Below are 13,551 nucleotides of genomic sequence, written 5' to 3' on the forward strand. Positions count from 1 at the left end.
GGCTATATAGTACACCTTTGTGTCGCAAAACAAACTCTGGAATAACATTCTTAATTTATCAATGTTCCCTGAATCCGCATCAACATACACCAGAAACTAGACATGTCCACTAATTTCTCTCTCTCTCTGTGTGTGTGTGTATATATATATAAAAAAAAAAAAAAAAAAAAAAAAAAAAAATTACTTTCTTATATTACTCTTGAGCCACCCTTCCCCGTCTTCAGTTGGTAGGTGTCCTACACATCTGGTTTTCTAAAATACTATGCCCTGTATACAGATTCTCTTGAAGCGTTTCTGTTTTTATAGCAGTGTCCAAAGGCATCGATGTAACAAAAATAATTAATGTCTCTCCAGCTTTCCGATGGAGGCCATTTATTATTTCATCTGCCCTCCAAAGTACTTCCATCACAGACATTTATAGAAGCTGGTGCTACAAGATGTAATGCCTGCAACATATGTCTGCATACAACTTATGTAAGAAAAGGATTGCTTATATAAAAAATGGTTATAGGGACAACAACCAATAATCATATGGATAGGTACCAATATTTGGGAAGATGCACACTTTTTTTTTTTTTTTTTTAAATAAAATGATGGGGAATGTAATAATATACGAAAGAGTGGAAAATTGAATTTTCTGTCTACATTCCTGCATCCAAGCCTGTTATGCATCGCTTGACATGACCTTTGTGTTTTGTTTTCACATCTTCTTACTAGTATCACTCTCTCCTGCAATATTTATGGCCTCTGTGTTTGCAATCCACTCCACAGTTTTTGCAGTGTAGCAATATTTAGATATTGGGTGTGGAGTGAGGAAGACTGTATAATCCAGTCAAATATCCAGAATGAAACATCTCCTACCTTTTCTTTTCTTAACTTTGGCCCCTCCTCTGCAGTGAGCAGGCTTTTATAATAAGTGCTCCTCTCAGCAGTGAAGTGGACCTTGGACAAAGCATGCTCCACAAGGGCGACAGACAAATTCACTCCCTCGATGTGCAGCCAGCCAATGAAATTTCCAGCCTTGTCCATGCTCTCTACTTCAACTTCAACCTGTAAAGCAGGAAGAAAAAAAAGATTATTACACTATACTTCCAGACAGTTTCTGTCATCCAATCATCATTTCAGTCCTATTTCTTAAGTTCAAGCCATAATATATTACAACAAAGTAGACTAAGCAGTCATGGGTCTGTAGGTATTACAAAAGCTTTAGCACACTTATCTGACACACAAAAAAGAAGATTCTTGGCACATCTTCAGCACTGAACGTGTTTAACAAAATATCAACTTACAGGAAAGTTATCTAAATAACCAAAGAAGAAAACTAAGCACATTCACTGTACAGTACTAATTATATGTACAAGTACTCAGTCTACAGCTTAAAGCAGATGCACTAGAAAAGTCAAGGGCTGGTAGCTGAAGAAGCTACTGTGGAAAGCCATTCATTCTGGTAAAAAATAATTTCAGCTTTTGTTATTAAAAGAAACATTTAGCAATTTCCAAGTTTCAAGCACCTAATGCACAGAACCAAAAGAAAACTCATGCACAAAGAACAGAATGAAATGGAGTCTCACACAAAATAAAATACAAATGCCTCAGGCCGTATTTGCTAAATTGACTAAGATGGTGTTACTTCTGCTTATAACAGCTGAATGTTATTGATTTATTAATTTGCTGGAGAGGTAAGGGATTCGCTGTGCCTTTTTTTGTCCTGAAAAAAGTAATTGCAAGACTTGTTCTTTATACAAGGCCAAAACACTGCATTTTATTTTTTTAAATAAAATGCCCATTTCTTGCGAATTAAGAACAATTACTTTCCATTATTTATAGTGCGGTGGTGGTGCTGCGGTAGCGCTGTCGCCTCACAGTACGATGTTGTCCTGTTTGATTCTCAGCTAGAGCGTCTTCTGTGTGGAGACATGCATGAATGGGCATACCTTTGTTGAAGGTTGTGCATCAGAGCTGGCAACTCGGCACGTACAAATCTACTGCCAATCATTAGCGGACCGGAGTTCCACTGTGGCGACCCCTAACCAGGAAAAGCCGAAAGACACAACTTTCCATTATTTATGCAGCAAGGTGGCTATGTCTAGACTTAGACTGCAACCACACCTGGTCACGTACTAATCATGGTGAACTCTGGGTTTATATCCTAAGACAACAAATGTTCATATTTGCACTGAATGGATACAGCAGGTCCTACCATCCCGAAAATGCATCTCCCAGGTAAAATGATGGAAATGAACCACCATAGCACATACTTCAGAATTCCATAAACACTGCAAATAGCACAACAGTCTGGCTTGCAGTTTCAACACTATAATATTGAAGGTGGTCAGACACTAAAGTAATGAAATACAGTAAGGACAGTAAAAATAAGCAAGCAAGACCATGTGGCCCAAAAAGAAGGCAGAAATGTCTAATATTTTGTTCATCTTTAGTAAAACCGGTGGGGAAGCAAAACATTTTTTTGAGTTGATTTACTAATGCTCTAATAGCTTTTCATATAAGCACAATCAAAGCCAGCAAAGTTGATAAAGGACAAAGCCGTGACCATGGCCCAGGCAACCACGGTATGATTACTGTCTTAGGGTTCTGCTGGAGCTGGTGTGAGGAAGAGGGGCATGCCTATCTTCAAGTGGGGGGGAGGGGGGTTACTAGGTCCATCTAATGCCACAATTCCTCAGGGGGCAATGACACAAACAATGGCCTAGGATAGGTGTTAAGCCACCATGCCTTGGATGTGATAGGTCTTATTATGGGTGTATGGAAGCAGCACTCGCACAGGGTGTATTTCGTGTGAAGCTTTTCTCCCTGGGTTTCCACTAAAAATGGAACTACTGCCTAGTCATACTCTCCCAGTAAACAAGGACAACAAATAAATAAAACGTAGATGCAGTTGTACCTGCTGTGACACTAATCACTTGCCCTCTTGTACATGGCAGGATTCGGGACCATAATAAATATGCCCTCAATGCCAAGATGTTGGCAAGGGCACAAATCATAGTTAAGGCTGCCTTGTAAGGCACCCCTCCAGCCAGTTCTTGCCCTCACTGAGGAATACTCAAGACTGGGAAAAGAATGACAATGGCTAACAGACAGGTTTGATGGTCAGCACAGTGGCAAAAGGCATATAAAAATAAACCCAGACAATTTGTAACAAAAGTAATAAACCAAAAATGAAGGAAGGAGACCCACATTAAAAAATGACTATAAAAAAACACTTGCCCAAAATGGTCACAAAAATACTATTCAACATAGCTGGTAAAATTATAGCCCTCCTGACCAAAAGCAGTCTGGTCACTCATGCAATGGATGCTTACATTTTAGTTTAGCAAAGTATAATATCCAAATATATTTGGGTGGGCTTAGCTATCACAGCTTCAGAAGCAAAGTTGGTTACCTTGTACCACAGAATACTCAGGGCAATGCATCCAAAATAGAGCAAAAATTTCTATTAAAAGTAGAGAAGAAGGGTTTACTATGAGTGATCCAAGTCCCTAATTGTTTAAGTTGAAGCAGTCAGGTGGTCAGAACCTCTGCTTAATTTTTTTTAAATGGCTGAACTACATAGCAAAGCCCCAATTTGTACAGCATTCTTATCATACAGCATACTACAAAATGCATTAAACAATGTTTATTCTGGTACAGAAATGACAAACTGTACTGTGAGTGATTATGTGGACAAACAATCTGAAAGTTTCACATACTGCTACAACTCTCAAGGAATGGAAACTACAGCAAAGGATAAAGACTCTCATTTTCCAAATAATTAAATTTTACTTTTAGTGGACATTCATCAGGAAGTACCAGCATCAAGATGCATATAGAAGGGATGTCAATTCACCACCTCATTTGAAGGATACAACACCCCTTCTATACACCACACCCTTATGCTGCACTAAGATGTCAGTGTTTCATGCTTGATTTCAAATCCCAGAATGGAACTACAGTCTGTAACCTTGTGTTCCAGAGACATGACAAACTATAATGGTAAATAAAGATCAACTAGTTAGCTCATCCAGTCTGCCCATTTTCCTGCATTCTGGTTAAGCAGCAGATCCCATTTGACCAGCCTCTTCATTTTTTCCCTCCAGCTTATTAAATGCCTTCAGTATTCCTATGCATTTCTGAATTCTGTTGAATTTTAATACTAATTCCTTAAGGAAGACTCTACAAATTCTTCACCACAAGCTCACTGAAAAAAAAAACTTCCTGACACTACCTTGTAGCTTCAAACTGTGTTTTCCTGTTATCATATACCTCATTTTTTAAAAATGTGTACTTACTCCAACTCCCCCGAAGAAATTAAATATTTCTGTACCACCCACACCTTTGCCACATTTCCTCAATGTTAAAAATATTAAGTACCTCTTGTGCTTTACCTAGGTCTTAAATCCCACTGCAGCAGGGACTCAACTTGCAAAGTTCAACTAGTCAGAAAATCAGCCCAACAAAAATAAAAGCAAGCATTTTTGCTACAGTCAAGCCTGTGTACACCCATGTGGAGTGCAAGTCTCCCACACCCTCTGAATCTTTGTATATCTTCTCTGTGGTTGTATGGCCATGCAGTTAAGAAAACCTTGTAAGGCAAAGGATACACACTTAGAAACTGCACCGGCAGTGATTTCCTACAGAAAACAGCAGTTGGGAGAGCACAATATCAGGCAGATAAAAACAGAAGAAACTATCAAGATCTTCTGCAGGTTGGCAAGGTGTGGGGATGTCACTTTTATTCTAGTCATATGGTTTCTGATAAAAAAAATCATTGATCATTTCTGCTGCTTCTCTGTAGAATTTGGATCCAGAGTATAATGAGCAGTTCCAGAGACCACCTTTTCACTAGAGCATAGAAAAAGCCATGCAGAGTCTGCATGGCTTTTTCTATGCTCTAGTGAAAAGGTGGTCTCTGGAACTGCTCATAATACTCTGGATCCAAATTCTATAAAGGAGGACAACCACCATTTCCCATTTGCTGCCTTCTCTGCCACTTTGACTCTATACCCTACTTGTGCTTTAGACCATTTGTTCTGAACAATTTCAAGTCCATTTCTATTTCCTTGTTGCTATGGGTACTGCTTCCTGATAACTGAATTACTTTTTCAGACAATTTCTCTAGGCTTGCCAAGTCCCTTTCCACATCTTCCTGTGCAGCAGTCCTGTTGCCTTTTTATTCCCTTCAGACCATCACATTAAGTAACAACTGCATCTATCTGCAGCAAACGGTGGTCTTGCTATTCTTTGAGCTTATCACCGTGCACGTACTCCAGTGTGTGCAGGTGTATATGTGTCGAGCCATGATGGGCTGTGTAAAGATGCTTCCATGATTCTCTGCACACTAAGTTGTAAAGGAGCATATCTCAAGTTTACTGTCCTCCCACGAAAGTAATGCTGTACTGCCACATGAAAGTAATGCGCTTTTCTAGGTCAAATGAGGAAGAAGAGATCACAGAGGTCAAACAGTGGAGTTCGAACATCACTGTAGTATTGGCTCGAAGAAAAAGGAGTGGAAAACAAATGGAGAAAAAGCATAGAGAGAACAGCATGATCTAGTCTCGTTTCTTGTCCTTTTGAGGTTGTGTAACCCAATGTGTGTGTGAAGGGCAGTAACATTCTGGTAGCCCTACAGATTCTGGCAGAGCACCAAACCGTTACAGATTAACTATCCAACAAAAGTTTGAAGATCATACAATTTTATATGGGGAAGAGCGAACAAAACTGATGCTTGCAGTCACTAAATTTTGGCCATTTCCAATAAAGACTCCATATACTTTTGACTACTCACAGTAATCTATCAATGTTACAGATACACAGTTGTTTGTGGCTAAAAAGGGTTTCCAAACCAGCCCACCTACCCAGTTAAACAACTAATATTTTAAAAGAATTTCCATTTCTATGACACACTCATTTCTTGTACTAATTCATATAAATTCTCCTCTTTCTCTCTCCTTGCGTATCTGCAGTCAAGTGTGCACATTTATGCAAAACTGGAATCCCATGGTTTGAAATGTACCTACCCACTCTATTAAACAACTGAGATTATTTTTTCTCATTTGCAAGCATGTGTGACAAAAGGAATATGACAGGAACATTATTTGAAAAATGCAGCAAGCTCCCCTGTAGAAAAATTACAAACTGACAGTTTGAGAGATTAAAACCTGGAAATGTAACAGCACTTTGCAGTGATTCTGCAACTGTTGTGCTTTCAAATTTACTGTCCTCATCCAGAAGATACTTTTATTTACACATTTATATCACTTAACCTATCCATAATTATGTATTTAAAAAAAAAACTACCTGATGTTTACTACATGTTTCTAACGTAACTATATTCTAGGATGTTGAGCAATGAAAGCTGTTTATACCATCAAATGCACCAAAGAAAACTCCATTCCCAGCTAAACTGCTCATGGTGATATCATCCAAGCAGCCTGAACAATGATCGAAAGCTGGAAAAGGCCAATAGCAGTGTAGCAATACCAAGTAAAAGATCAGTCTGCAACGTAAACAATAAGGAGTGCAGGAAGAAATCAAAATTAAGAAGAGCATTATGATGACTGAAATGAAACTAGAGGGGAAAAAATACTGCGATTCTCCTGAGACACAAATAGTAATGATACTTTCAGGGATTATTATCTTACATGATGTAACATCTGTTTGACACAAAGCATTGAGAGAGTTTGTCAAATCCAAAACTGTACACAACTTCATACGTTAGATGGTTTGCTGTCTTATACATTTAAATACTGAGTTTAGGTTAGGTAAATCTAAATGATCTTTAGACTATGCACATTCAGATAATGATGCTGGGAGGATAAAACCTCCAATCACCAATAATGAGAGAGGGGGGCACAGGTTTCATCCCTTTGAAAAAAAATTATACAGTTTGAGTGCTGTATGATGTAGTGGTTTACAACATCATGTGTTAAGTATCATTTTGTGGTTAAGCTATTATTTTTTCTAATATGTGAAGTGTTAAACAATATTGCCTATTTCATGATGAACTCCTATTACCATATGTGTGGACTTTAACACCATTCTAACACAGCATAAGGGATGACAGTTTCACTGGACCACGCACACTTGGGAATTTTCATGGTCTAACCATGAGATTCAGGGTTTTGAGGTACATCTTGGGGGTCTTCAGGCTTAAAGATAAAGCATCATGATCATTCAGGCCAGAGTTCCTTACTTCATACTTTGGCCTTCTGCTGCTAGTGCCACTTGTTCTGCTTTTTGTTTTACATCATCAGATGCTTTAAGTACGAACTCCACCAAATAGATTTGCTTACCCAAAACTGAAATGCATTTAATTCAAATACAAGACATTTATGCATGCTCAATTTAACTACTTTGCGTAGGTAGATGGAATGGACTCGCAAAGGCCCTTTACAGCCACAACCTTGTTAAATGAAAAAATAAGTGAAAACACAAAATATAAAAAATATCACAAAAGTTAACAGTATGTGGGTACAGAATACAAACAAATGCCATGTAAACTAAGCAATAACAGCAAACTACTACTATAAGACAATTTGGTACTTGCGTATTATCACAACCAGATTTTTGCGGTTGCGGTAATATGTATGCTGGCATGAAAAGAGTGTGGGAATTAGTGTTCATAGGTTGGTACTAGGCTATCAGCCCTAGGGCCTATACAAGCCTAGCCATACTAATTCCTTAAGGAAGACTCTACAAATTATCTTTACAAACAGACTCTACAAACTCTTGCAATTAAGAGTGTGGGAATTAGTGTAACTTGTTATTGTACATCTTTACTTGCAACAGATACGTTTGGCTTACATTCAGGAAGATAAACAACTGTGAAACTCTTCTTCCTGTTTTGCGTGCTTTACACACGCACGGTTCAACTGGCTGGGCTGCTATCCTACTGCCGAAAGGAGCACTTTAACTATGTAGATGGAATGTTGATGAGAAAAAAACACGGAGACCTGGAAATGCTTTGTGGTTTGTCAAACTTTACAGAGCTGCAAGGAAACTTTTATAACAAAAACTTGCATAAAAATAAAAGGTTTGTAAAACTGATGATGTTGACAGGTGATTCGAGGGTAGTTTTGTATGTGAGAAGTTGACAGTAGTGCTTTGGTTTTGTGTTGTGATGGTGCTATCCTCGGACGAAGGGAGATTGGTGCTTGTGGTAAAGAGCAAACCTGAACTTAAACTTTTCCTTTTTTAATTAATAATCCTGCCTAAACAAATTTCAGTGTGAAAGAAAACACTGACATTTTCACAGCATTATTGTTACAATTTACATAACAGGAAGCAACCAGTATTATCGCGAAAATCTTGTTGCGATAATACGCAAGTACCGACAATTTAAATAGATGTACAAAAGCAGAGTCATTAAAAATAAAGTGGTGTAAGGAAGAAAGAAGGAATACAGCTGCAGGGGAATGTGGAAAGGAAAGGCGGAGAATGGGTTTAAATGGAAAAACAACGAGAGTGAAGTAGGTCGTCAATTCCAAGGATAGGGAGAGAATAGGGAAAGTGTGGGGCCCCCAAGGATCAACAGGGAAACTGATTCCAGACTAAAGAAAATATAGCCATCTTTTTCTTATCAATACAAGTTCATTGTGGCATCATACTTTAAAATAAAATCCATGTCAGTTTATATGAAGTTCCCCATTTTGTCTCTATGGCATAAAAGCTGAAGAGAAGATACTATAAATATAGAGGATGGGTGACTGACTGATCTGTGAGTTGTAGACTGAAGTATTCCAGAAGGGTATTTCAGGTTTTATCCCATGCAGACTCTAAACCATCCTTATGCAGTGCATTTACCCTTACACCTTTGTGACCAGCTTCATAACTAAAAAGGGTCAGAGAAGAGCCTGTTCACCTATGTAACTGAATAAAGTTGCTTTAGCTGAACTATTTTAAGTTTACTTTAACACCATGCCAAGCAGGGAAGAAAGAAATTTAACAGTAGAGACAAAATTGAACAAGGCTGGTAAAAATACCAAAGATGGAGATGAAAAGCCAGGGGCAATTTCTCAAGGAAGCTCTGGCAAGGATGAAAAGACTGCATGCATTTGAAGGAACAATAATAAATCCAGGAGGGGAAAAAAGTTAAAGCCAAAGCAATACAATATCTGCATTAAGTGAAAAAAAAAGCAAGACAGGAAACTTTTTTTTTTTTTTTAAGTGGATGAAAATGTGTAAAAAAAAAAGTTGTTTTAAGAAAATGCAAAGCTATTTAAGAACAGGATGAGTTGGTTGAAATCAGTGTAATAAAGGGACGAAAAGGAAACATTTCTTCAAAAAGAGTGGAAAATGCAAGGAATAAACTTCTAGCAGAGGTAGTGGGAAAAATAGAACAAAGCAATTTAGAAATGGTTCTGGCGAGACTATCAGATTCTCTTGCTATCCTGCATCAAAAAATGTGGTACAGAGCAGACCAAAGTCTAATAAAGGCATCCTTAGGATGGCAGCGTGATATCAGATGTGTGGATGGGAGCACAAAAACACTGAAAAATACTATTGTAATAATGCCTTGTACAACAGTGTTAAAGAAGAAAAGAGTACAAACAAACTATAGTGTTCCATGAAAAAGAAAACAGCAGAGACAATCAAGAAACTTAGAACTGTCCACAAGAGGTACATTCATAATAGTGACAGAATCACCTTCTACTGTGTTGAACATAAATAAGACAAATTAATCTGGTTCATGAAGAAATCTCACCCTAACAAAACAAGAGATTTTGGTGCATATATGCAGTATGGGTGGAAATCATTCGCATCTGTTCTATTTTCAAAGAAAAAAAGACCAGAAAATGGACAGACTTTTGAGAAAATCCCAAGAGGATCACATAAAGGAACAAAAGAAATAGTTTCATAATGATGCCGTTCTTGAGGAAACCCAAGTAAGGCTCTTTACAAAGAGCAGCTTAGAGTTCTAAAACCCTTCTTGACAAATTAAGTTAACCAGAAAGACTGTCTTCTAAAAAAGAACCGGACAGCAAGCAGCTGGAAGGGGGAAATGAATCCCTTGATCATAAAAATTCAGGTTGAAGCATGACAAGGGTTGAATTTTCAAATGGTAGCAAAATGGACGACTCCCTAGGAAATGCTAGGGCAAATGGCCCAGCAGCAAAACAACGGCTAATGCAGATGAAGTACCAAAATGGACAGGTACATTCACTATGAATCACAGAAGACTGCCAGGTGCTGCCATTATAACTCGCAGGTTACAATGGTAGATATCAATCCTTGCCTGCCTATAGGGGGAAAATTCTGTATTGTAGTGCAATTCTACACAAGAGATGTTTATACTCACTGCTTTAGTAATTTTTTTAAAGGAGGAATTGACAGAGTAGTCAAATAAGAAAACATAACAGCCATAATGACCATTCCTAGATGTCATGAAAACAAGTAACGCTCTCATCACACTATCACAATGATTCAAGGCAAAAACAGAAGACCAAAAAGCTGTTATTCTACTTTCAGGTCTTCATAAATAGCAACGATCAGATACTGAAAACTTGTCACAGTACCTTGCAAAACACAGAAAACAGCTAGTAAATGATAAAACGTTACTCTGAAGGTACAATTTCACTAATTCAGCACACTGACTAATTTCCTGCTTTTAAATTCATGCAGCATTAAAGTGGCATTCTATTTAACATCTGTTTGACACTGGTTGGGTATCCCACTCCTCATGATCCATTTTTAACTTGGTTTACAAACTATCACTCTGCAGCAGTGACATGGGCAAGTATAATATAAATTACAACTCATGCTTGCAATTTAATCAAACTTTCCATCATATTCTACAGCTATTCTTTACTACTGCGGTGGTGGTGCTGCAGTAGCATTGTCACCTCACAGTAAGACGTTGTCCTGTTCGATTCTCAGCTAGAGCGTCTTGTGTGTGGAGACATGCATGAATGGGCGTACCTTCGTTGAATGTTGTGCGTCAGGACCGGCAACTCGGCACGTAAAAATCTACTGCCAATCATTAGCGGACCAGAGTTCTGCTGTGGCGACCCCTAACTGGGAAAAGCCGAAAGACACAACATTCTACAGCCATTCTTTCTCTTCTTCCATGACGGTGCTTGTCACACATGATGGTGACACAGTGACAGATTCCACTTCTATCTCTCTGTCATACATATACATACACCCCTTCTAATTCTCCGACTAACCTATGGTTCATCAAACTCGCCACCAGCACACAAACTACAGCTGCAGTAACAGCTAAAAGCCTACATTTGTAAGTCATGGTACAGGCAAGATTTAAAAGAACAAATGTACATTTCAGAGAGGTCTGTTCTGTTGAAGGCCACTTAAAATTTTACAAACTTCCATCAAGGATGTGCAACCTTGAAAGTTATTGTATATTTTCAGGGGTGAAATGCCCTCTGAATGTGGGTATTTGTGTGTGTGGGGGGTCTTTCCCCACTTCTATGTAGGTTGCTAAGTAATTATTTTTAAAACGTGAAATTCAGTGGAACAGTCTGTCGATAAAATGTGACTTGATGAAAAGTACCATACTCTAAGTGCAGCTAGAAAGACTCCCAACTATTCCTAACTTAAAGATTGATGGTTTAAAACCTTATAAAAAAACGTGCATGCATCTCTTTCCCTACATTGTCTTTCAAGCTCCTATGAGGAAATCAGTGACTTTGATTCAATGCATTCAAAGACTCTACCCCCTACTATATCTATGGTACCAGCAGTGTTGCAAGGGTATGATGAAAGGGGCAGGTGTACTGGGCACAATGCGTTGGGGGCACAATTCCGAAGTGCAGCTCCTCCATTTTCTTTTCTATAACCACATTTCTGAATGCCATTACAGAACGGTACTGCAAAGGTTCTTCTGTGATTAGCTGTAAGACAGATCAGGGACCAGCACCGGGTGCCAGATGAGCAAGTTACACAGTGTGGCACTTTACTTCCATAATACAGGCATCTCCACAAACACAAACTGCAGAGCTAAACCTACAACACATAAATAAAACACGTTGGAGGGAAAGATAATGAAAACGCAAACCTTTAAAAAAGGAAAGCAGAATAAAGGTATGCAGTAGTCAGGTTTTGGTCTCTTGTGTTTTTCCCGTCAATCTAGGTATAACTGACCTATTTATTTTTTAATCTGTTTCTTCCCCTCATCCTCACCCATCACTGCATGACTTCTGAAATGGGGAACTTCAATCAGTACACTAAAAATGTAGTGCTGATTCAACATCTACCTAATCTACACATTGTAGAGCTTGCTATGTTTAAAATGACATTTCTCTTCTCAGTATTCTCTCCCTACCCCAACCCCCTCCCTGGGGCTAGGGCCATCCACTAAGGCTGATATATATATATATATATATATATATATACATACACACACACACACATATATACATACATACGCACACACACATTATCCATATAGATATACACACATTTATACACGCATACAACTATATATATGAAAGAGGGAGAGAGATGGTTTACCTTCTTGTACTAGATGTCAGCTAAAGTTGACCTCTGTTTTTGTCTTCAAATGTGGTTGACAATAGAGTGAGATCAGACAGTCCCTGGGTTTGGGGAATTTGTCCTTTCCCTGGGGACTGTCTGTTCATGGCGATAGAGTAAATAATTAGCAGGGGGGTGCAAGGGGCACAGTCTCCTACATAGGGGATGGAAGGGGCTTGCCCCATTCAAAAATACTTTATGAATTTGCACGGTCCAAGGAATAGCTTCAGAGCATGCGCAGAAGTTTATCAACATTTACTAACATTTGTCAATGTTACTGTCTTGACATTAGGGACACTGGCTCTGCAGCCACTTGATGGATACCTTAAGCATGCAAACTCCTAAGAAGAATACAATAAGATGAAGTCTGGAATGAACCCTAGACGAAAAGGCAGAGGCAGAAATCTCAACCACTGAGTTACCATGATTTATCATTTGTGTGTGAACTGTGGAGGGGGGCTCTCTCTGACGGCAACTGTATTATATACCTGATCACAAAATCCTATAACATCAAATCAACTGTCAGCAAAATACAGCAACTATATTCCATGTCAGTCTGTCACTACTCACAATCATTTCTTGTTCTACCTCTTAAAAAAATAGTACAAGACACGTTTTCTACCTTCATTTTTTTTTTGAGTTGGGATACAGGTTGTGGCAGAAGCAAATCCAGAAACCACCTCTTTCACTCTGTTAACAGACAGTAAATAAATTCAGAAGTTTGGAAACTATGCTGCAACTAAGTAATACTCTAGATGATGGAGAATCATTCTGCCTTTTCAAGCATTTAAGAGAGTAATGGTATTTTTAAAAATTCTAAGCCAGGTTACCACTGCTCAGAGAATGGGCAAACTGTACCTCAATACCCTGATTAGAGAACGCAGCAGGGTATTAACGTACAATACCCACTGAAAAATGAGTCCACCACTTCACGGCAGCATATCAAGCTGCCGTGGAGCTCGGACTGAAAAACACTAATGGCCGCCATTATTTTACACTTGCTAAGCATTGCTTTTACTGTTTAGTGAGTTTAAAAAAATAAACAGGAAAAAAGTGCATGAATGT

At 38.5% G+C, this 13,551-nt stretch overlaps 1 protein-coding gene across 1 annotated transcript in view; it reads right to left on the reverse strand.

The window, feature by feature from the left end:
* SND1 (staphylococcal nuclease and tudor domain containing 1) overlaps positions 1–13,551 on the reverse strand; it is a gene marked incomplete in the record, with an annotated part of 3,811,866 nt that overhangs the window by 1,336,738 nt on the left and 2,461,577 nt on the right. Inside the window, 1 exon segment of the mRNA XM_044088623.1 lies at positions 862–1,050. Within this exon segment, the coding sequence (XP_043944558.1) occupies positions 862–1,050 (189 nt within the window).

This window comes from Protopterus annectens, chromosome 11.part0, assembly GCF_019279795.1.
Source record: "Protopterus annectens isolate FY-2018-M chromosome 11.part0, PAN1.0, whole genome shotgun sequence".
Lineage (NCBI taxonomy): Eukaryota > Metazoa > Chordata > Ceratodontiformes > Protopteridae > Protopterus > Protopterus annectens.